General features: G+C 30.5%; 2 protein-coding genes and 1 long non-coding RNA gene across 5 annotated transcripts in view; 2 read left to right on the top strand and 1 right to left on the bottom strand.

Annotated features, from left to right (window-relative positions):
• Window positions 1–26492, top strand: part of LOC122270320 (vacuolar protein sorting-associated protein 4) — a 123845-nt gene that overhangs the window by 13320 nt on the left and 84033 nt on the right. The gene's annotated exons all lie outside the window — the stretch shown is intronic.
• LOC147816523 (uncharacterized) overlaps window positions 1–26492 on the bottom strand; it is a 127233-nt gene that overhangs the window by 47289 nt on the left and 53452 nt on the right. The gene's annotated exons all lie outside the window — the stretch shown is intronic.
• The window catches only part of LOC107445340 (vacuolar protein sorting-associated protein 4B), a 54961-nt gene that overhangs the window by 13323 nt on the left and 15146 nt on the right, over window positions 1–26492 (top strand). For all 3 annotated transcript variants that reach the window (XM_087166888.1, XM_087166889.1, XM_087166884.1), the window contains 5 exons: window positions 914–1052; window positions 3227–3288; window positions 15517–15674; window positions 15764–15882; window positions 20545–20693. In XM_087166888.1, the coding sequence (XP_087023014.1) occupies window positions 914–1052; window positions 3227–3288; window positions 15517–15674; window positions 15764–15882; window positions 20545–20693 (627 nt within the window). The remainder of the gene's footprint in view (window positions 1–913; window positions 1053–3226; window positions 3289–15516; window positions 15675–15763; window positions 15883–20544; window positions 20694–26492) is intronic.

The following is a 26492-nucleotide window of genomic DNA, read 5'->3' as shown; positions in this document are numbered from 1 at the left end:
CAAAAGTGTTGTGCTATTATTTAAGAGTAATTATAGTTGCTTGCAGAAAGTTTTTTAAGGGAGATTTTGTGTTCACGGAAAGTTTTTCATTTTATCTAAGTCTGCTTGTAGCTCTAGAACCCTTTGTTTTTATTATTGTTTTCCAACTCTTTTTACTTTTATACATATTGCAGATATCGTTTGATTTTACAAAGATCTCCCTAAAAATAAAAAAAAGGCAAGGTGCTTTTTAAAAAACAAGAGCACCTTCAATTTTTAAGAGCACTAATTTTGCACTCCTTTTGAAGAGCAATAGCTACATAAATGCCCTTCGAAACGGAATACAAATAAATATAAGAAATATTTTATACGTATTGACTTAGCCTAAAAATAATTTGCAGTAGTTAGGGTTATCAGAAGTACTATATAGAAGTAAGTTATCATTTCTACTACTGCAATCTTTGAAATAAATCTGCTTCTGGAAAAAGAGCATTTTTTTCTAAAAGAAAAAGAGGGAGGGCAGGGTGGCCCACCCTTCTTAAAACACTTAGGGAAAACACTGATTTTATTTTTTAATTATTTTGAATAAACACCATTTTTTTTAAACTCTTAGTTTAGAATACCAGTTCATCATACTTCTCTTAGCCATTTAATTTTGTTCACTCTTCTCTAAAACAGGCATGTATATACAAAAGTACTTCAATTCTATTTCAATTATGTTCTAATTTTACACCAAATTAAACATTTTCTTAGTATCTTCCTAAACAATCACCTTTTATACTAAGCCTGTTCCAAAATACCCCTTTTTATACTAGAAAAACATTCTAAGCCTGTTCCAAAATATCTGAAATTTGTAAGTTTGGTTAAATTTGCATCATTATTTTCATATTTATTTGTCATGTTTAAAAAAATAATCTGAAATATTTTTTTCCAGATGAAGCTCAGAGTGATAAGGCTAAAGAGAGCATACGAGCAAAGTGTGTCCAGTACTTAGAGAGGGCAGAAAAGTTAAAGAAATATTTGGATGAAAAGCAAAAGAAGCGTATTAAAGACAGAAAGGATGGTCCTACATCGTAAGCCTATATATTTTCTCTCCTATATATCTTATTTATTTTTTCAAGATGCTAGTGCAAGCTTCTTTTTAAGTTTTATGATATCTTAATTTAATAAATCTACCCTCCCATGTGTTTATGCTAATCATAACTTAATAGTCAATTTGCACTTACAATCTTCCAAAAAGCGATTGTTGAATTTTTATAATGGTAGTTATAGTTCAATTAACTCTTGAGTGACAGCAAGTGATATATCAGAATACTCTTACTGTAGAAAGTTAAATTCTTGTTCATGTATTAGTTTTTATGTCCCATTACAAGTAAGAAAAGATTGTTTTAATTTGATTAAAAGAAATAACTTATATTTTCTACAAAAATCTGTTAAACTTTAGTAAAGAAAAATTGCACGTATAGCATTATTCAGTTAAGTGGAATACTTTCAGTATTCAGTTATCTGGGTTTGTTGTGTCTTCAAATTCGATGGTTAATTGAGATTGTACAATAAATTAAAATATTACTAAATATTAAAAGATATTGCACTAGAATAGATATCATTTAATAAATATGTTATTAGTTTTTGTAAACAACAAAAAAATATTTAACAAAAAGAATTAGTTAAACTGTTGAGTTGAAAATTTTCTCTGTTGCAAGGAGGGCTTTTGCTACTCCATTACATGAAATGGAACCTAATTATTGGTTTTAATACATTACACATCTGCCATCTCTACTAGTTTTTTCTCATTTCTCTGGTCTAATAAAAATCCTGCTGTTTTTTTAGTATATTTTAGAAAATACTCTAAAAGAAAAAATACTTTTTACTCAATTCATTGCTTGTTAAAAATTTACGTAAATAATAATTATAAATGAAGGAAGTTTCATTTACAGTATTAAATTTTAAAAGAGAAGAAAAATCTAGAAATTTTAATTTAAAATTATTTATTTATGTGTCTAATATTTTTTTCAGAGAATTTTCGAATTTCTAACTTAATAATATTAAGAAAAGACTTCAAAATAATTAAAGCAATTAAAAACAATACTTCCAGTGTAAAAACGCGCTATGCAGCTGAAAATCCAAAAGATATTGAAACAATGAAAAATGAATAAATATGACAACGGTAGCTGACGTCTTCAGGGGTGCCAGCTCTGAAAGCCATAAATGCAAAACCTTTTCTATCGAGAGAGCAGGACAAATGTCCAAATTTCTCTCCCTGTACCCCAAAGGTTTTGCCAAAGTCCAGAAAGACAAAAAATACAAAATATAAAATTCATAAAGCAAATACAAAAATATAAAATCAATTCAAATACATAAAAATAATACGCACAAAAACTTTTTTAAAAAGTAAGTTCAATAGTCAAATTGCACTACTGATTGCCAGACAACAACTAAATTTAACTTAATAATGCTTTCTAAAGAAAACTATTCAAGATTATTTGATTACTTTTTCTCTTTATTAATTATTAAAAATCTCCCTATGAAGGAAACATTAAAAATATATTGTGCAAACATTTGCTATAGTTTCCTATTTTTTCATAAAATCTACTACTTTTTTTTCTTCTTTTTCGGCTGATAAGTTACTAAACAATAAACTTTTTCCTAAACTGAAAATTTGATTTTTTTAAAAATCATTGTTATGTTCAAACTATAACACTAATTGTATTTGAAAAATCATGTTTATTTCTGCATTGAAGTTAATTAAGACTTCATAAATCAAATAGATTTTATATTAAACATGTAAATCAGTTACCGTCAGAATTGAGATATAATAAGGATATCCCTTTATGATTCAGATTTTATCTGCTACGTTTAATTGAAATAAAAATAGAACAGCAATACAATAGTTTTGCTTTATTCATCATATTTTTTTTATGTATTCCATTTTCATTATATTTTTTTAAATAATGCTTTCAGTAGTTTTTGAATTGAAAGGGCTAAATTGTAAATAAAGTAATATTTTTTACTGCACATACAAATACAATTTTCCATGATACTAATAGTTGTGGATAAAATTATTTAAATTGTTGGATATGACGCATATTTTCCGGATAAATAATTACTAATAGTAAACAACTTTCAAAAATATGCTTTTTCAGTTGCATTGTACTAGTTAAACTGTTTTATCTAAATAATTAACTCACTCATATTTTAAGTATAATAAATTGATTTAATTTAGTAATTTTTTTTTTATTATAAATAGTGACAACAGTAGTGATAGTGATGATGACCTTGAAAAAAAAAAACTTTCCCTCCAACTAGAAGGTATATAAATTTGCATTTGTATTACTTAATTAAAAACATATAATGTATACGTATTCATTAATGTATTAACTAACTAATTTGTGTGCATTTGTTTTTTAAAATACTTTCTCGATAAAATTCATGTGGTATGTTAACTGTTAAAATTTTTATTTCTATTTACTAGCATAACGACCTGAAAAATCTGAAATTATTTTCCTAATAATGGACTTACATTATTACAGTTTACTTTTAGTTACGTATCTAATTCCATTAACAACTTCCTTTTTTTATTGCTTAAAATCTTTAAATAATTTAAAGAGTTGTGTTTATATTATGTTTCACGTTCAGAATGTCTATAAGCAATGTATTTTTCATAATTCTCTATTATGTTGTCCTAAATACAATAAGTAGTATCCTTTTTATAACTGTTCAATGTCACTTTAACGTAATCTCTTTTTTTTTAAAAAATTTGCATTTCATCAATTTCAAAAAACTATTAAATATCTTGTATTTACCCCTAATCTTAGTATCTCTAATAAAAAATTAAGAGAAAAAAACAGCTGAATTTAACACTTTTTTCAAAATATTTCCTCAATAAGGCTTGGTCATATGGGGAACAAAAGAATCACATGTGACAAATTATGTATGAAAAACTTTAACAATTTATTTTTATTCTAGTCCAAGAATATACATTAGCATAGAAAAAAATTTTATGTGATAATTTTGTAGAGTATTGATATAGTAGTACATAGATTTTCTATTTATTTTTTATCTATTATGTATTTACTTTTTAATAAGTTACTAAATCAGTCACAAAGTTGTTCAAAAAAGCTGTTTTAAATATTAATAGACTAAAATTTTTAGTTTTAAATCTTCCATTTTACCAATTCCTTTCCCTTGTAGTGATTAATCCTCCCAGTACATGTAATGAGGTGGAGCTGCGAGCGCAAATAAAATACTCTACTACTTTGTAAGTAAGCCCAACTATAACTTCCACTCTCATCAGCTGTTGTTCTGACAGTTCCGATTGAGATGGCAGTACATCTACTTTAACGGTCCTTTTCGTTCTGGACTCCCAGTTGTTGTTTCTCGTTATGTTGTGATTTATCAATAAATGTTGTTTTGTTAAACGTTTGGATCATGTCGTGTATTAACGATATATGTAACAAAGAACACGCATTATTTACCTTCACTTAACCCTCCTTAGAAATTAAGTTTTTTTTTCTTTTCGAGAACAAAATTACCTTTTGAAGAAACCTTGATTAATAGTTAAGGAACTAAGTGAAATGTTAATATTGAGACCTTGAAGGAATTGAAATTTTTCAAAAATAATTTTTGTTTTAAATCTCTTTCAGTTTTAGCCACCTCTATATCTTGTTGGCTTCGCATGTTGTTAAATTAACATAAATAAAGTCTTTATAGAAAACAAAAACAATATTTATTGATATAAGTACACTCGCAACTTACTACATTCACGTACATTTAGTATTGACGTTCTACAAAATAATAATAATTACATCACAAAATCGAAACTAAAACATAACCGCTGTTGCTATTCTTCATTTTTACAACATATATGCGCATACGGTGGCCAAGGCGCTTGCATGCGAACTAAATAATCACTGTTGCCATTCGTAATTTACAATTGCGCTTACATTCGACCATCCTGACCTTTGGCCTCAATTGAACTAAATTTTAAAATACATTACAATAAAATTAACTGGACTAATAATATGAAATATTGATAAGTCTCTAACAGTTTATAAAATCATTATAACGCAGTGGTACGTACAGTTCTTTTGAGCATTTGCCTTCTGGATTCTTCATTAGAATCTTCGCTAAAATTATCATCATCATCACCTTCATTCCACTTTCTCCAAGCTTTTAATTGACTGACATGGATGGTAGTTGTGAACAAGTGTCCCTTTTCCTTTTCTTGTTACTGAGTTACTCTGTAGGTGTCACCGGGCAATACTTGTGTTATTACGAATGGCCCCCTGTATTTTGGCTCAGTTTTCAAAGGTTGACCTGTTGCTTGAGCAGGTGTTTTCCTCATGACAACTATTTCACCTTCAACGTAGTTGATTGTTTTAACTCTTTTTTTGTTTGTCATAATATGATTTCATCTTTTTCTGCTTTTCTTCTACTTTCTGAATCACTTCTTTACGCACTTCTTCAGGATCCTTATATTCTTCAGCTTCACCATCTACCAATTTACTTATAAGTCCATCATAAAATCTAGGTGAGTAACCATGTAGCATTTGAAATGGAGTTTTGTTGGTTGTTTTATTAACTGCATTATTTAAATTACGTTCGGCCTCTTTAACTTTCAAGTCCCAATCTTTGTGTTGAAGATACATAGCAGACGATTATTTTCAAAGACATAGTAGCAGACGATTATTTTCAAAGAACATAATTTGAATTGCTGTTGAAGTCATATTTAACCAGGTTTGCAAAAGCACGAAATTAAAAAAGGACATATTGTGTTGGTGATTAACGTTTTCTCTTTGTTTTTTAAAACAATCAGTAGAACATTCTTTTTCTTCTTTTTAGTTGAACTTTCTTGTGTTTCTTCTCACAAGGTGAGATTTTTTTGTGAAATTAAACATTAAAATTATATTTGTTTTTTTTTTTTTTGTTTCGCAAAATTTTTTCTGTGTTACATTTATGTTTTTAATTTGGTAGTTAAGAATTAAAAGTTGCACACTTTGTGTTAAGAATTAAAATCCACAACACTTTGTGTTGTAGATAGTAGAGTTCTGTGACTACGTTCAACCATACCGTTCCCTTGAGGATGCTTTGTAGAGTTCAGAGTACGCTTAATTCCATTCGTGGCACAAAACTCTTCATATTGATCCGAAGCAAAACATGACCTTCGATCCCTTATCAACCTATCAGGTAATCCGAATTCGTTGATGAAATTCTGTAAAGCTTTCAGCACATTTAGAGTTGAAATACTTCTCACCGGTGACAAATCTAGTTAGATTATCTATTATTACGAGTAGTTCTTGATTTCCTCTACAAGTTTTAACAAAAGGATCCAAATGATCAACGTGAATGATAGAGAATAGATGTTTTCTTGGTGCAATCGGGTTCAAAAATCCCTGTTGTTTTCGTCCTAGTATTTTATTCAGCAAACACTCAAAACACATCGAAATATGTCTTCTTACGTAACACTTCATAGAGGCAAACCAATATAATTATTTTATTTTACTAACAGTTCGATCAACTGAAAAGTGTCCCATGAGATTGTGAAATTTTATAACCATGCTTTTCCTCATGCTTTTTTTTTTGGTATGACAAAAAGAAGTTTTACCTTTTTGATACGAAACAGTCTGTTTCTTTTCAAAACATAATTCTGGATCTTTTGTTTTCCTTCTTTGGTCCTGTTTTCTACATCCTTCTTGAGAATTGTAATCAATTCCTTCAAATTATTATCTGCATACTGTATCATAAGTACTTGATCTTCGACACTCAATGTTAGACAAACTTCCAAAGTATTTTCTATCAATGAACCTAGGGTATCTGAAGGGTTCAAAACTGGAGCCCTACTGATTGCATCGATGTCAGAAACATTTTATTACCCGGCCTATGACGAATTTCAAAATCAAATTCCTGAATGAGGAGATCCAACGTGCAATTTGTGAGGATTTCTTAGCATTCATATAAACAGTAAACTACAGTAAAACTGGTGCCCCGTACTGATGCAGATGATACGGTAACCACAGTAAAACTGATGCCCAACAAAAATTTTCTAAGTCATTCAAGTGTCCATACAATTGCCACTAATTCCAGCTTACTCGAATGATATTTATTTTCCGTCTCTGTAGTCTTCTTACCAGGGCTGATTGTGCTCCGGAAAAAATCCGGATTTCCGGAATTTTCGCTAACAGTGATCCGGAAATTTCCGGAGATCAAAGGTCCAGATGTTTCAGAAAATCATTGATCACAGAAGTTTCTGGAAATCAAATTTTCAAAGGTGGAACTTGAAAACCCAGTTTATTTTATTTGTTTGTAAGGGAGAGCCAGAGAGATTCTTTATAAGCTTATATTCAAGATTAATATTAATTTTTTATCAGTAAATAGTTGTTATAATCATAAACTCAGGAAAGAAAGACATATTTGTAAATTTTAATTACTTCTCCAGATCATCATAGTTATGTATAAATGATAAACTAAGAAATATTAAGAAAAAGGAAGAAAAAAACTTGTTTAAATTTTTTTCAAAATTTTTTTTTTTTAACTTAAGAAATTTTCCGGAATTTTGACTTGGGCTCACAATCACCCCTGTCTTACTCACAGAGCAAACTAAATGCCATTTGTTATCGTTTCCATGCTGAAGCAATATACCAGCTATACCATCTGCGCATGCATCGGTGTGAACTTCAGTTTTCGCTTCAGGATTATAAAGAGCCAAAATTGGCTGATTCGTTAACTCACGTTTAAAGGTTTCAAAAGCTTCTTCTTGGTCTTTTTCCCATTTAAAAATTTCATTCTTTTTCGTCAGCTGCGTTAAATATCGAGCTTTAATGGCATAGTTTGCGATGAATCTTCTAAAGAAACTAGTAAATCCAAGAAAACGCCTAACATCGTGTACATTTTTTGGTTGGGGAAACTTAGATATTGCTTCTACTTTTCTTGATACATGCTTAATTCCGTTTTTGCTTATAATAAATCCTAGATACTCCACTTCTTTCTTTCCACACTCACATTTAGATAATTTCAGGGTTAAATTTGCGGAGAGTAATGCTTTAAATACTTCAATTAACTTCCGTATCATTTCTCCCCACGTTTTTGCTGTAACAAGCATGTCATCCAAATAGCATAATGTACCATTGTTGTACAACGGGCTTAATGCATGGTACATCAATCGTTGAAATTCTGCAGGGGCATTAGTTAAACTGAAAATCATCCTCTTAAACAGTCCAGTTTCATCTGGGGTTATAAAGGCTGTTTTTAGTTTTGTTTTTTCGGTTAGGGGTATTTGTAGATAACCATGCGCCAAGTCTAAGGTTGTAAAATAACTGCAGTCACGTAATTGCTCCAATAAATCATCGATTTTAGGCAATGGGAACTTTTATAGTTTGACTGTTAAGACGTCTGTAGTCAACTACTAGTCGGTTCTCACCAGTCTTCTTCTTTACTAGTATGACAGGACTTGCATAAGGTGATCTTGCTTTGAACACTGTTCCATTTTCTTTCCATTCTCCCACAATTTCTTTAATAGCTGTTCTTTCAGGAGCATTCATTTTATATAATTTCATACAAATGGGCTTTGACACTTCAACTTCTCCAATATCCATTTCTGTTAAGTTAGTACATCCTAGTTCAGAAATGTTCATGGCAAAATAATCTCTATATTTATTCAATAGTTGGAGCAATTCTTGCTTCTGTCCATTATCGATATTAAAGTCAACTATCATATCTCTCAATTTAATAGGAGCTTTTTCTTTTGAACTATTACAGCTAGATAAACTTGAGACATTTTCTTTAAATTCTACAACTGAGCACAATTCAGCAACTTCTGTCCTTCCAACACATTGACCTCTTGAAAGTCCGACATTTTTGTGTCCAATATTTGCCAAAGGAATGCTCGTTTTTCCATTTTTAACCTCTAGTTAACAGCCAAAGTCTTCGGAAGGATTCTCCATCATAATTAGTCCATTTTCGATATCCTCTGCTTAAGATCTAATTATCGGGTTGTTCGGAAAGTAATTTCCTTTTTCCGACAGAGGATTTAATTGTATTTTTTTCGAACCCAACTTCACACTTAAGCCGCATGATCATTATATGTTTTGAGAGCTGATATAGCAAGGCTTGTGCGTGAAAAATTCAAATTAATTCTGCACAGTAGTTTTTGGTTGGTCCCCCTTTAAATATAGCGAGCAATAAGCAGCATTTTCGTCATATTTTACCTTTTTACTATAGAAAAGGTAAAAATGCTGTTCATGCCAGAAAGAAATTAATCAATGTATATGGAGAAGATATGTTGACAGTCCGCCAGTGCCAAAACTGGTTTTCAAAATTTCGATCCGACAATTTTGATGTCGAAGATGCACCATGTTCTGGAAGGCCGATTGAAGCTGATAAAGACGCGATAAAGGCATTAGTTGATGCAAATCGGCGAATAACAACACGTGAGATCGGTGAGAGGTTAAATTTATCGAATTCAACAGTTTTTGATCACTTGAAAGGCTTGGGTTTAACCTCGAAGCTCGATATATATGGGTTCCCCATGTTCTCACGGAGAAAAATTTGTGTCGTCGCGTTGACGTCTGATTCTGGGGGCGAAAAATGGGTTGTCTATAACAATGTCAAACGCAAGAGATCACGGAGCAAAAAAGATGAACCGGCTCAAAGCATTTCGAAAGCCAATATTCATCAAAAAAAGGTGATGCTGTCTGTTTGGTGTGATTCTAAATTAATAATTTTTTTTGAGCTTTTACCGGATAACACAACAATTAATTCGGAAGTCTACTGTCGTCAGCTGGACAAACTGAATGATGCACTTCAACAGAAAAGGCCAGAATTAATCAACAGAAAAGGTATAGTGTTCCACCAAGATAATCCGAGACCTCATACAAGTTTGGTCACTAGACAAAAGCTCTTGCAGCTTTAATGGGATACACTGCCACATGCACCATATTCTCCAGATCTGGCGGCTTCGGATTATTATTTGTTCCGGTCACTGCAAAATTTTTTGAACTCTAAAACCTTTACTTCAAATGAAGAGGTCAAAAATCACCTGTATCAGTTTTTTTGCCAGCAAAGATCCAAAATTTTATGAGCATGGAATCATGCTACTACCAGAAAGATGGCAGAAATTGTTGGACCAGAATGGACAATATATAATTTAATGATATATTTATACATTATACGAAAATGGTTTTTCATTCCCCCCCCACAAAAAAAAAAAACGAAATTACTTTCTGAACAACCCAATAGATTGACTCTATATTTCTGTAATTCAGTTGCCTCAAGAACTTTAAGGCGGATTCTATTTACTTTTTCTTCGATTAAGAAATTATTAGATGGTTCTTCCTCCCGATATCCGATATGAAATCTTTTCCCTATTCTGGCATGAGCGATGTATGGTAGGTCAAGCTATGCTCGTTCGATACTTAAATTAACTGGCTGCGCATTGTCAGGAGCAACATAAATACTTATTCCTTTGACTTTTACATTATCAACTTCAATCTTTGCAATAGTGGTTACTGCAGGAACCTTCTGATTTCCAAAACCATACAATTCATTGATAGCAGGTTCAAGTTTCTCAGCAACTAACATCTTGAGAAGAAAACAAGAACTGCCGTTATCAATTAAAGCCTGTACTTCGTCACGATTATTAAGTTTTGCCTTTTTCAAGTATGAAGCACTCTCTTCGGTATTTTCACCTTGCGTAACAGATAAACTCTTATCACTTGAACAATTACTTTCAGCTCTAGATAAGCAATTTTTGGCTATGTGACCTGTTTTATTGCATTTTCGACGTATTATAACTGGTTTTGGTGACGGGCAGTCCTTAGAAATATGTCCAAAATTGTTACAGTTGAAGCATTTTGGCTCACCTCTTTCATTATGTGTAATAAGGTACAATTTTTTCTTTTCGCTGTACGTAGCAATTGTATCATCTTTAATGGAGTTCCGTTTGTCGAATAATCCTTCCTTACGCGGTTGTTTATTCTTAAAAGTTGATCTCAAAATATCATAATCCAGTTTTTCTACTAAATCATCTGGATTAATGAACCTAGACCAATCATCAATAAAATGATCTTTTACTTCCTGCCAGGGTTGGGTTTTAGACGTCAAAAAGTGGTTTTTGACATGACAAGGGTATAATACCGGTTTAAACCGTCAAAAATGTCAAAAACTGAAGTTTGCCAAGAAAATATATAAACTTCAAAACTACCAACAGTTGCCATGCATTATATTGAAATTTAATTATACTATAGGTAATCAGCAGGTTTTAAAATATTTTTTAATTAAAATTAAGGTAAAATAACAGATTTAAAATCTCAGAAATTTATATTCAAATGCATGTGCACAAAATATTGCACAAAAATTGTTTAAATATTTATATTTAAAAAAAAATTTTTTTTTTTTTGATACTTAAGAAAATTAAAAGTTTATTATTATGCATTTTTGACATATAAGGAACATATAACTAATATTTATAAGGAACTTACAAGTTATGTTGTATAAATACAAACTTGATACAAGTGTATAAAAAAATTTCTTAATGTTTTACCGAATATCTTTATTATTCAGTATGTTAATTTGAATTTAAAAGTAGTTATATTTATGAATAATGATAAATACAATTCATATTGTTTATTATATTTATTTATAATTATTACACTTATCATTTTAAAACAATTTTTATCTCTTAATTTTTTTCTCTCCACTTGTATTAAGAATACAAATAATGCACATCTTGAAAGCAAGAAGTAATTATTCAACAGCTGAATATTTAGATATTCAACAAAACTAGTATATCGTATTCAGCAAAATGAAATTCACAAGTATTTGGATAAACTAAATTTTCAGCATAGTAAATGAATAGGCTGAATATACTGTAAATCGACATTAACTACTCTGTGTATTTAACAGAAAGCACTTAAATTTGTATTGTCTTATGTTAAAAAGATTATTAAGAAGATTTAAAAGAATATTAAAAAGATTTTTCTTTAAAAGAAGATGTCTAATGTACAAAACTGCTAATGTTTATCTTTAAAAATGTCTAATTTTTAGTATAATCTATACTATACACTAAATTTGGTTATAAATAAATCACTGCAAATTTTCAATAACACATGAAAATGAATACATAATATTACAAAAGATGTAAGTTTTCAAAAGTACAAGATTTTGGTTACTATTCAAAATATAAGTGTTTCTTCAACATTTTAAGTTTATTTTTTCTAGAACATTTAGAAACACTATCATTTATAAAAAAATATATAAATTTTATGTATTAATTAAATTTCACATATGAATATAGGTTTTTGACATTTTTGACAGTGAGGTTTTTGACGTGACGGTTTAAACTATGGTTTAAACTGTCAAAAACTGTCACATGTCAAAAACCTGCCAACCCTGCTTCCTGCCACACTTTATGTTTTATCTGATCCGCTATAATAAGACTTCAGTATCTACTTTAATTCCATTTATCCATTCCTTAAAAAAAACTTTTAATTCGTGGGAAAAAAATTTCTATGCACTTCCTACATTTTTATTATACATGAAAAACTTTTGGCGAAATTTTTCAGGCTTTAATTTAAACCGCTTTAATAAAATCTGCTTAACTTCCTTATCGTTTGCAATTTCTTCTGTTTCTTTGGCGATTAATTGAGCTACGTCGTAAGGAAGTAAGCCAAGCAAGTGAGTTACCCAGGAATTTTCGATTATATCTGCCTGCTTAGCCAAACGTTCAAACATAATTAAATATAAACTGATATCATTTTCATCAGGGTTAAATTTTTGAATCAAATGATGAAGTTCTAATCTAGATTTTAATAATGCACTATTAATATTTTGATTGGTGACGATATTAGTAGAGCTATTCTCTGATTCAATGGGTAATTTTTGTAATTAAGTTCCATTTCAATTTTTCTTACCTCGTTTTGTCGTTTGCGTTCTTCAATTTCTTCTTGGCTTTTACGTTCTTTTTCTTTTTCCTTTCTTTCAATTATTGTAGTTTTCAACCATTCTTTGACACTATCTTCATCATATTCTTTGCTCGCCAGAATTATCCTCTTTAAATCGCTAATTTTATGTGCACCATTTACATCTTCACCCAGTTCTTCAGCTAATATTTTTAAATTGCATTTTCTTGCATTAACGAAAATAGTCATTTTGTACTCACGATGAACTTTCTGACGATGTGAAACGTTTCAAATGAATCTCACTTCTGATTTTGTTGGCTTCGTATGTTGTTAAATTAACATTAATAAAATCTTTATAGAAAACAAAAACAATAGGGGAAGAGCGGGCAAGATGGACCGCTTAAGGAAACTTGGTTTGAAAAATAGTAAACTAGAGCAATTTTATATATTTTATATTGTAAACATATAGTGGGAACATGCTCTTACATATCTCATACAGAAAATAAATAAATAATAAAGTTTAGTAATAATAACTTAACATAAACAAAAATGGAAAATTGGCCCATCTTGCCCGAGCTACCCGGGCAAGCATAATTATATTTCAAAAATCACAGAAATTAATGTCAAAATAAAAGAATAATCGACAAAAAAACGTTCTTAAACATCACAGTTACTGCATAAGATGCGGATAAAACCGGAATAAGCACTGCACACTTCATGAACCCATTCTAAGCAATCTGAATATAGTCTGTCAATTAATTATAAATTTTTTTTATAAATTTTTTTTAAGTAATTTGTTAAGTTATATTTGCTAGTTCATATTTTTTTTAAATTAATATTACCTTATTTTTTATGCTTTTTGCCAAATCCATAGAGTTTAATTTTTATATTACACTTTTATTCTACTTGGTTGTCCCATCTTGCCTGGATAATACATTTTTTAAAAAAAATATCTGCAAATTTGTTTAAACAAATAAATTTTAATTTACACTACTCATTACGTTTCTACAATAATAACACTACAGGGCCACAAATTTGAAAAATTTATTGCAATGTATTAAACAAATAATATCAGCATACAAACCTGGAAAAATATTTTAACACGATGCAAGAAAAACAAAACAATGCTTGCATTTCGGTAACACCTTGTGAACTGAAGAAAAAACTTGTGCGTATTGAAAACAATAATTTTTTCTTTCCGAAAACGCACTTTAGATGTCACTATCGTGAATACGCATAGAAATAAAAGCGGTGTCCCGTCTTGCCCGAGCTCCCCCTATTTATTGATAATATAAGTACACTCGTAACTTACTACATTCACATACATTTCGTATCGACGTTCTACAAAATAATAATGTTTACATTACAAAATCGAAACTAAAACATAACCTCTGTTACAATTCTTCATTTTTACAATATATATGCGTATACGGTGGCAAGGCGCTTACATGCAAACTAAATAATCGCTGTTGTCATTCATAATTTACAATTGCGCTTACAATCTCTTAACCATTTAGAATACTAAAAGATTGTGAGTGCTTATAAAATAAATAAATAATTCGTTTTTCCTTATTTAATTTGTTTACAATGTTTTAAAATAAGTTTTAAGAAAAGAAATTTTCCCCAAATATTATTTTCTTTCTAATGTTGGGCTACTAGCAAAAAAACATTTTGAGAAAATAAGAATTGCACAATAGAAAACTAAAGAATTATAATAAAATAAAAGTTTTTATTAACATTCAAATGCAATGATGCCCTATATACTTATATTTTCGGAACGTGGAGAATTATTATTTTACCAATTGCAATTCTATCACCAAAACATTTTTATTGAGTCATAATCACTTTGGTATGAAATTGGATTGAAAATTTTTGACTTTTTTTCATCCTCTGATTGAATGAATAACATTTTTTCCAACTTTAAATTTGCTGAAATAGGTTTACCATTAGAATGAAACAGATTTTGATATGTGGCTATTTGCTATTAGACAAACTTTTTTTTTCTTAAAACTTTGCTTAAGCTTATGTTTTTTATGATATTGAAATCAGAAAGAATATTTAGCTCCCTTTTCAATGTGTTTGGCAAATTAAACAATTGTCTTAATTTGGTGCATCTCCGATAAAATTTCTCGGTAGTGAAAATTTAGTAATCTCCCCCCTGGTATCCCTGCAAAAGTGTGACACTTATAATTTTATGTAATAAGAATAAGAAGAGTTGAAAATATTCTTATTTCTGAAACAGGTGTGATGTTTATTGAATGGAATGCAGAAGCAAAAATAACACACAGCTTACATGTACTTAGTTAATGATTCATTGCCCACTAAATCAAAAACCCATTTGAAAATAAAGTAGACAAAGTGTTATCACATATCTTAAATAAACAAAAAATACATTGTCAATGATAGTTTGAATTTATTCAAGCTTATGATTTGAAGCAAAAGTCGATCTACTAACGTTAAAGTTATAGAATATTTTTGAACTCTTATCTTCTTTTATTTGTTAAGTGTGTGATTTTTCTAACGAATTTATATTTATACGTTATTTTTCATTAATTTATAAAAAATAGTAAGTTGTCTGTTAATATTCTTAAAAAATGTTATCTATTTATTCTATATTTTTATGAAAATACTTTTAAACTCTTAGGAGCCATTGTTGTTGAGAAACCAAATATAAAATGGTCTGATGTTGCTGGCCTAGAAGGTGCAAAAGAGGCTTTAAAAGATGCTGTTATTTTACCTATTAAATTTCCCCATCTTTTTACCGGTTCAAGAAAACCTTGGAAAGGAGTCTTATTGTTTGGTGTAAGTTGTAATAAATAGATATTTAAAACATTCTGTTTCCTCTAATGCGCATAAATATTACTTTACATTATTCCATATCTCTCTTTTAGCCTCCTGGAACGGGAAAATCTTTCCTGGCAAAAGCAATTGCCGCTGAAGCAAATAATTCCACCTTTTTTTATGTCTCATCTTCATGTCTAGTTTCTAAATCGCTAGAGGAAAGTGAAAAGTAATTATTTTTATGATTATTTATTTAAAATTACTCCTGTCATTGTAATTTTGACAACGATGTCTATCTGACAATTGTAACTGGCGAAACTAAAGTTGTATCGTTAAAATGTGTTTGAATGATATTTTGTTATATATGATTATGGTGCATGTGATTTTTACTAAGCTTTCAAATTTTAAACATTAGATCACAAAAATTAAAATCAACGAATAATTTTAAATTTTTGCATATTTTTGAGTTTACACAATGTGATGATAGGGTAACATTTTAAATATTAAAAAGGTGAAGTGCTTTTCATTCTCACAGAACTGCTACTTTTCTTTATACTGACATTTTGTGCCATTATCATAAATAGCATTGATGACACAGGCTAAAGATAGACAAAACTGAACCTCCTGACAGTCATTTATATCTGGAAATGTCAGAGAATTTTATTTTAACTTTTAAAAATAAGCAAGAAATAGTCAGGGAAAGTTGCATTTTTTAAGAAAGAAGACCTGGAAGATTCCGATATTATGTCTTGAAAATAACTAGTCTTAGAATTTTGAATAGCAATAATGAGCCAGTAAAATTTTATTCATATAGCTCTAACATCTATTGCAATTATTTAGTCTGCAAATTTCACATTTTAGGGACACTTCTCCATTTTTCCATCCTCATTCAATATCTTTTTTTGTTCACAAAATCTAATATTACAAGTAAAAAATAAAAAATTTCCTGATGAAACATTTTATGGTACAGATAAAATATGGTCTGGCTTAACATTGAAATTTTCTTGAAATGCCTGAGAAAGTCATGAAATTTTTTTCCTGAAATTAAGTGGAATCCATAAAACTCCTACAATTTCCCTACTGCCATTAAAAATGTATACTTTCCACAAAGAAGCCTTACTTTATTATAACGACAGAGCTTTTAAAATCTTCAAATTGTACCTTTTCATAGATGAAGGTTGACATAGTCGAAAACTACTCTTCCCACATTGATGACCTTCAGACATTATGTGAACATGCCTTCCTTGACAGAAACTCCCAGTTCAAAATGAGCATGCCTATTTTAACAGTAAAGCCTACTTTGATGGATGGTCCACATTGAACAATTGATTTGCTACTTGTGACTGTGACATTATCCACCTCCTCGCATTGTTGCTACTTAGTCTCGATCACACGCAACATATACACTCAACTGCTAAAGGCAACACAGGAGCAACCACAACTGTGAACTTAATACAGCTCTCATGATCAGCACTTAAAATGACTCAACTAGTGGCATCCTGTTCATCAAATTCTATTACAGCTAAAATTCTGGTGGGGAAGGGGTACTGTAGTGTACCACTTCTACCACTACAAATATAGAATTCCAGTTCACTAGTATATAAGACATGTTAACTCGATTTTAAGGTGGAGTACCTTTTCATAGTTATTTTTTTAATATTTCCAATGGCAGACATGAAAGACAAATTTGTACATAATAATTACATAATGGACAAAAGGGGCTTGAAAAGATTTTGATTCTGTGCAGATGTTTTGATAAACAGTTATGGCCAGTGGCAAGGCGAAAAAGGGCCACAGATTTTTCTCTTGGCCATGACGGAATATCTTTAATTCCTTCCAGCCACTCCCTATCTTTATTTGTTTCTTGGAGTTTTGCCTCAAATGTTGTTCGAAACGAGATTTTTATTAGCCTTTTTGCGATGTGGAAAGGAACTGGCATAAGAGATATTTGTAGAATCTTGGCGGCTTTTTTGCCAAGAAATCTGTCGTTTCTCTACCTTGAAGTCCACAGTGCGCTGGTACCCATTGCATGGCGACATTTTTGCTGGTCGCCGCCAGCGGCTCCCAGCAGTAAGTCATGAGGGGGAGTATATAAGATTTATATGTCATGTCGAGGGTATTTCTACAGCAGCCCCATTTTGATCCGGCTATTCTTTTCATTAGAGAAAGTCTCGAGGTGGCTCTCTTCAAAACTTTGGTCACGTGCTCTGTCCACGTCAGTTTTCGGTCGAATACATCACCTAAGTATGAAGAAGAGCCTGTATATAAAACGGGAACGTCCTCTTACAATAGCTTTAGTTTGATAGGCTGATGTGTCAAGGAGAAGGTCTGGTAACATGTCTTTTCCAGGTTGACTTCCATGTTATTAATGTGGCACCATTTGTTTAATTCCTTTAAAGCTTGATTAAGGGCTAGTTCTGACTGTCGCTCAACACTATTTTTGGGAGTTTCGGTCCAGATGACTAAGTCATCTGCGTAGAGAAGGCATTTGATACCATTGATTTTCTAAAGCCGACAATAAGGTCATTTATGTAGATGTTGAACAATAAGCAGCTGGTAACAGCTCCCTGGGGGAGACCTGTCTTGAGAATCTTGCAACGGGTAAGGCAGTTCTCATAGCGAACCTTACAGATTCTTTGGCAGAGAAAACTTCGAAACCAGTCGAACATTTTTGAGTCAACACCTATTTTGGCGAGTTTCAGTAGAAGATTTTCCCTACAAATCAAATCGTAAGCGGATCTTAGGTCCACGAAAACAGCAGTGAGTACATCTTTTTTATCAAGAGCATCCTTTATTGGCTAAGGAGGGTGACATGTTGGTTAGGTGATCTGTACTGTCTAAATCCTGCCTGTTTTCGGCTAGGATGTTGTATGTTTCCGTGAACCATGTCAGTCTTTTTGCAATTATTTTTTCCATGGTTTTGGCTAGCATACTCGTTAATGAGATTGGCCTGTATCCTTTTAGGTTACCTCTATCTTTTGCTCTTTTTGTGTATAGGGATAATGATTGATTTGCGCCATATTGAGGGGACGCTACCTATATCCCACACTAACTCAAAATATTTCAGAATGGTCTGCGTTGCCTGAGTCCCCAAATTAAGTAGAAATTCGGCAAATATCGCGTCTTCGCCTGGGGATTTTTTGGTCTTTAATCTGCTAATTGCAGTGAGGAGTTCATCGAAAGTAAGGCTAGCAGAGAAAATTAGGTGGGGATTAAAGGGCCCTGAATTTAAGTTTGAGTTGTTTAAATCCTTTATTCGTAAGCCTTGTTTGTTTTCTACACAAGCTAGATCTACGCTGTGCAGCACAGAAATACTGAACTAATGCATTGGCTATTTTGTTGTAAGATGTTAAAGCCTCCCCATTGACTTCGATTGGTTTCTTTGTGGAATTAGGTGTCCCATTCTTGATGCTTGAGAGGAACTGATACGCTGTTTTTCCATCTCTTTGGAAATTCAGCTTGGAAATGAAGTTGTTAAATGATGATCGTTTCTCTTTGAGAACAGCCTTTTTGATGGATGCTGCTTGTTTTCGCCATGCCTGGACATACGAAGGACGTTCAGTAATATCAGCTTTTTTCCGAAGTCTGTTTCTCTTGTCCTTCATACCCTTGATCTCTTTTGACCAGAAACATTTGTAGCCTTTGCATTTACCTCTTGGAATAGTTTGTCTAGCGCATTGGACAATCTTATCTGTAATGAATTTATTTATGTGGTCGGTTTTTGTATCCCAATCTATTGCTTTGGAATCAAGTTCTTTATCTGTCAGATCTTTGAATTTCCTCCAATTGGCTTTTCTAAAGTTCCATGATGTTTTCGAAGTAGTTGGACACTGATTTGGAACCAGGAAAGAAACCTCAGCTATAACTTGTCGATGTCCCGAACCAGGGTCCTCAAGCACTTTTCTTTTAGTATTGGAGGATATATCCGCCGAAGCCAGTAGGAGATCTGGATTATACTTTTTTCCATTGTAGTGGAGAAATTTGTAAGGGTCTTTGGGGTCAAAAATCAGGTCCATTGTGGGTGAGCACAAAAGATCTTCAATTTCCTTGCCAGAGTCGTTTATATCCTGGTAACCCCATTTCGGAGAATGAGCATTGAAGTCTCCTACGAAGATGGTTTTTGTTAAGTTATTAAAGAACGTAAAACCTGGTTTATTACCCGGAGGATTGCATATAGCAAAAATTATGAAATGGACATTGTGTTTCCACACTTCCACAGATACAACCTCACTTTTATCCACATTGTGGGTCATGTCATTAATAATTTTAAATCTTGACAGCAAACTGTCCTTTACCCCAGTTAAAATGCCACTTGCAACCTGTCTAGATTTGGGAAGCAAGTGTAGGGAATAACCCTTTCATAGGTAAAGGTTTACATTTTTGAAAACTACTCTTCCCACAAACTCATAAAAAAATGTATTAAAAGAGGGTTTTAAATGTGACAACCCTGGTATAATTATTACTAATTTAAAAGTGTTAATGAGTGGTATATGCGTTCATATTTATTTTTTGTAAAATGGGATCACTCCTTTCGTAAAAAGTAAGGACAGATTTTGCTACCAACTTCAAGAAAATTTTATAAGATAAACTACGTCTAGTAAAATATTATACAATGTTAACTGAGATATACTTATTTCCATATTTAATAAAAGGTGTCAGCAAATATTACTCTGGAAAAGTTTATTTTGAAGTTCTTTTTCTAACAAGCTTCAATTTTTTATTCGTAGCATTACTTGTTAATTTTTTTTTTGTCTACTTTGAGAGATTGATTGCATGTTAAAACATTGTAAATGTACTCAAGGTAAGAAAAAAAATGCTTGCTTTTATTAAGTTCAACTCATAAATTACTACTTCATTTTTAAGTATGACTTCTACTTTGTCACTTTTATAGGTTAGTGAAAAATCTATTTGAAGTGGCGCGACAACAAAAGCCTAGTATTATATTCATAGATGAAATAGATTCTTTATGTAGCTCACGATCGGATAAAGAATCAGAGTCAGCCCGACGAATTAAAGCAGAATTTTTAGTTCAGACTCAAGGTAATTTTTTTATTTGTCTTTATCTAAATGACTTTTCCTATATCATAAGTTGCAATTTCTAGTTTAATCTCTAATGGTGTTTGCTTTCACTATTGAACTTTTTAACTTCTGTTTTTGTTATTAAACTTAATATTTTGCTAGGTCTTTTAGTCTCTTCTTCATATCAGGCTTTTTTAATAATTACTAAATTTATTATCTTATTTTTTTATTTTCTCTTTTTGATTTCACGTTTTTTTAAACCTCACATTACAAGGATTATTACAAAAACACAAAATTGTAATTTTTTGTTCATGGTATAAATATGGCTAAAATCATCATGCTATCTGTGCATTCTAATGTTTACTATATATTTTTTAATTGATATTAGATTTTTTTCTATTTAAATCCAGTTTTAAATGTCCTTGAAGTTTTGAATTATAAACTTGTTTATGTTTCTAAAAGTTCTTTTTTTTTAAATTCTTATTACAGTTAAAATTTTTAAGTTAATAATCTGTCTTAACCCACTGACGGTTTAGCAAATGGGCAAAATTGGGAGAATGTTTCTCCCCTATACACTATTTCCCTATCTAATAACATGGGAAAACCGGTTCTGCTATGCGGAGAAGACTGCAAGTTAAATTACGACTTTTTACCTGAAGAACCGTCAGTGGGAACCAAATTTATGGTAGAATATAATAATAAAGAGCAAAACTTTTGAAATCTGTCCTCTTGTATATTTAGTATGTTAACTTCTGAAATAAGTCAAATTGTTTTTAAGTGTTATTGTACTAGTCTGAACGCCTTTGTGAATGACCCTATTGAAGTACTGTTACAAGGCTCCCACGGTCCTTAAAACTGCTTAATTAATTAATTTATTTTTTGGAAAATAATGGCCCTTGAAAGTTCTTAATTTTGGTTCAAGTTTTTTAAAAGTCCTTAATTTTTCAGCATCACTATTGTTGATAGGGACAATTTTTCAGTTCAATTTTTTAAAACAAAATGTCGTTCTTTTATCACCTAGAATTAGACCATGCATTGAGGGTAGAGCATTTTAGAGATAGAAAAAGAGGAATATGTGTGTGGGAAGGGATACAGGCAAAAGGAAGAAAGCATGTCCTTTCATTAATATATTGGCTCTTTCATTAATATATTCTGCCTTTTGCCTAGAATGATACTTTATGAGGAGAGTGAAGCATTCTAAAAGAAAAGAATAGTGTTGACAAGGGGGATACTGCACATGGAAGAGAGAGTGCTTTTTTTTGGGAGGGGCTGCAGTTTTAAGGTACCTAAGTAGAAGACCCTTGCTAACCTTCAAAATTGACAGAATTCAAGAAATTCAGTTCTACTGGTAACGAATCTGCTTATAGAAATTAAATAAAACCCTAAGAATACCACTTTCAGTTTTAAACAATTAATTTGCGATAGAAATAAAATATCAAATCATAATAATAGTAGAGGATGATAAAGAAATATTTCAAGTAAATATCGATACATTATGAAAAAATATATAATTTATCAGTATTTGATAATTACCTTATAAATTTTCTGGCCAGAGGAATGTGTTGCTACTTTTGAAAAATCATTTTAAACCCTTTTATTTATATGTTTCCCCTAGAACTAATAAAAAACATATTGGTTTGAAAATTACAAATCTTCTCAAACATAACGTACTTTTATTAACATTTATTCTATAAAAACATTTATTCTATATTATTTATTTAAACATTTATTCTAACATTTTATTCTATAAAAATATTTGTTGCAATGAATTTAAAACAATATTTTAAGTTAAGCCTAATGAAAAAAAAAATTGGAATGATTTAAGGTGCTTGGATATTACTGTGGCCTGTTTTCACTTAAAATAGGACTTAATTTAACATGACAGAATTCAGAAAACTATTCTCATGCATAACTTTTAATTCAACTTCTTAGTATTAATTCTTTTAATATATACCCTTATAAATAAAACATTCTATGAAGAGAAATTTTGGGGGGTAGCTGAATATTTATCAAGATTGGCTCACAGCTGAATATGTGATGCAGGTCTAATAGCGAAATATAAAAACTCGTAATAATTTTTTCAATGTTTTTGCCAAATTTCCTTTTTTAATCTTTTTTATGAAAAAAATAGCAAATCTTAATTTCTACACTTAATGTTACAATTCAATTTCAATGAAATCATTAAAAATAGAATATGGATTAGTTTTATAGATGGTGTTAACCTTTAACAATCTGAAAACGTTTTTTAAAAAAGCCGACCCAGATTTGCATGTCCTTAATTTTTCAAAAAAGTCCTTAATTTTTTTAAAAAAGTGCTTATTAGGAACCCTGTATAAGGACTTTCGTAATAAATAAATTTGTAAGTACATGTAACAGAATAAATTTGTTGAAATAAAAATGTTGAAGTAAATCTAATGTTAAGTTTCTTAATTCATATATATTCTTGAGTACAGATATTTTAAGAAAATATTTATAAATGCATGACTGGCATGATTAATGATATATGCTTGTTTGTTTTTTGAACTAATCAGTTTAATATTAAATTTATGTCAAATATTGTAAATTTTTTCTGCTTATTAATTTATAAAAAATATTAAAAAATTAATGACATTTTATCTTAAATGTGAATTGGTAACATATTAGAAATAGATAAATAACATAATTTATATGAAAATATGGTATTGAATCCCCTCTGTAAGTTTATTTTTAAAGCAATGTTTTATAACTGAACTAGTCAGCTTATTACATATCCTGATGTATAAGTTGAAACCCATATATTTGATGATGAAATAGCAGTTTTATGATATTTCAGGTGTATAAGTGGACTACTGAAAAGTATTTATGAAATACTCTGAAATACACTGAATTTTAAAATACTGTGAATAAATTATGTTAACTTTTCTTATTCATAATTTTTTAACGTACTTTAATGTATTGTTTCTAAAAAATAAACTTTATATGTAATGAAAATGTGTCCCCCCCCCTAAAAAAACGCAAAATTGATTGTTTATTACCAGATATGCCGACTGCTCCAAATTTGACAAAATCCTTTTCAACATGATAGAGAATTCAGGGTGCGTAGAGTTTTTAAAAAGTGCTTAAAAGTGTTTATTTTGATTTGCATTTTTAAAAGCCCTTAAAGGTGCTTTTTTTATTCGGGGTTTGTAAAAAGTGCTCAATTTCTATATTTTAAAAAGAGACTTTCTTTTGCCGTGTCGATTATCGTTATAAATTACAAAAAATGCATGATATTCTCATCAATATTTATCAGAAGATAGTCATTTTATTATGATTATGTAAAGTTTTTGAAAATGTTTATTACTGCACCGATCCTAATTATGATTTTTTTTAGGAAAGCTATTAAAAATATTTTTGAGTGCTTGAAGAGTACTTAAAAGGTGCTTATATTTTGTTGAAAAATCTGACTACGCACCCTGGAATTTCAAACTAAAATTTGCAGATTTTCGAATAATTTGGTCAACTGGAAGAAAAAAAAATGACACGGCTTAATTGTAACAAAGTATTGTATCACATAAGCCTTTGAATTATTTAGAAATAGTGGTGAGTAAGAACCTTATAAGTCGAATTTATTAGACCAAGAATAATACATTAAAACAACTACCACTCGAAAATTTTTATTAGCTATCTGAAGCAAGCTCGTATCTCTCTATACTCGTAATTACACATTAAAAATAGTTTTTGAAATGGTAAATTGACTCATATTTATCTCATTGTGTCTAATTTAAGACCAAAGAAAGTTCGTTTTCATTACTGGTGCATAATTTGACCCTCTGATTTTTGTAGAATTTTGGGGCTTTGAAAAGTCTGCTTATACTCCATGATATAGAGTACATAAGTTTCAATGCAAATGTTATTCTAATTTTATTATCATATTTCTTTTAAAATATAATACATTTATATAGTTTCTGTATGAAGCTTACTTCATTTATGACCCGAAAACAACAAATTTGTATTTTACCTTCAAATGTTGAACCTGATTGTGATTCCTGATAGATAAGCCACATGTTTAAATTTCACCTCCAAGCATTTGTCAATTCAAAGAAATCGTAAGACTAACGTAAAATTTTGTCTGTCCATCCACAAAACTAGTTTCGACTAAAACGAATTTCAGCCAATTTATTACTTAAGGCCTGGTTTCTTAGGACAGGACGCCGTCAGCTGGAAATCAGCGCTAACCGCTGATTGGTCCATTTGTTAGTTTGATAGTATACGTCATCGAACGCTCATCTTGAACTACAATTGCCGTCCAACTCAACTGCAGTTGGATTACAACGTGACGTTAACCATAGAAGCAATGGCGGACAACATCCAACAGCACATTGAAATCAGCCAAGATTTTGATTTTGACATTAAACATAGCTTCTTCATTAAACATAGCACTCTTCATTTAGCTCAGCTATAATGCGTTTTTTCTTGAACAAAGTCATTATTTGCTCTCTAAAACACTGGTCGACAATAACAAAATCAATATAAATTCAAAATAAATATTTGTTTACGCTATTAACGCATGCGCAATTAGAGATAATGTCTGCGTTGTACCAACTGCTCAAGCTGAGCTAACAAAAAAGTATTTTTTTGGCGTCAGCTCTACGTCAACTTTCCGCTGACGCCCAGATAAGGCGCTAGTTCTAAGAAACCAGGCCTTGAGCTAACAAACCAGTATTTTGTTGGCGTCAGCGGGACGTTGACGTCACGCTGACGCCCAGATAAGGCGCTTGTCCTAAGAAACCAGGCCTTTAGAAACTATAATCTCCGAATCTCGGACGCATATGTTTGTCCATTATAGCAAATTATAGAAACCATCCAAAAACAATCAAAGCAAAGTTTACCTTAATTTTTACCTTAAGGTAAACTTTGCTTTGGTATAAATAAGGTGAACCTTAATTTTTACTAAAAAGGAATGTTTTGTTTTATAGAAGGAACAGAACTGTCTTTTTTCATTAAGTATTTACCACGAATAGCCACTATTAATCATAAACACTTTGCATCATATGAAAGTCATAATAAAAAATTAAAAAATGAAGACTTATAATAAATAAATTTTTTTATTCTCCTTATTATTTAGAAAAACAAATTTTACTTCAAAAATAATTTCTAAATTATAGTTTGATATAAAGATTTTCAGGAAGAAAAAAATATTTAATCAGTTTTTGATGAATTATGAATAGTATTATTAAAAGAGTGTAAACCATGTGGTTACTAAATATTACAAATGTTACGTTATGCCTTTTGACTATTATTAACAAGAAATTGATGAGTGTAAAGGATTTAATTTTTACCTGAAAATATTTAGTTTTATACTAAAAAAAAAAAACTTTTGTTGAAACTTATGATTTTTTATTTTATTAAAATGAACATTGTCTAATGGAAGCTTCCTCTAGTGCAGTTAAAAAATAGCGTCGCTTCAGATCCTTAATGAGGAGAGGCTATTCTGCCTTATTCTAACTTGCTGTAATCTCTGTTAGAAAATTATAAAATAACTAAAATAATTATAAATAACAGAACTTTTACATTACAAATCATGAACATGATATCTGTTTATTAAGAATTAGGATTACAATTAAAAGTTCGAAGTGAATTCAAATGCCATGTTAAATAAATATAATCCAGTTAAATAAATATAAGTTTTTTAGTATTGCTGCCTTTTGCATTAATTTTATTTTTTTTACACTGGTAAATTTTTAGATTGTATTTTTATCAACTTTTGTTTTGTTTCGTGTGCTTGTTTTGCGACAATTACTTTTTTTTCTTCAAGTTTTTGAAAATGAATTTTTTTAATTTCAGTATTAATATTCTTCA

Source organism: Parasteatoda tepidariorum, chromosome 1, assembly GCF_982258835.1.
Source record: "Parasteatoda tepidariorum strain Cologne lab strain chromosome 1, Ptep-v5.0, whole genome shotgun sequence".
In the NCBI taxonomy this organism is placed as follows: Eukaryota; Metazoa; Arthropoda; class Arachnida; order Araneae; family Theridiidae; genus Parasteatoda; species Parasteatoda tepidariorum.
The sequence above is the reverse complement of the archived record's forward strand: the minus strand, read 5'-3'. Positions and strand labels throughout refer to the sequence as shown.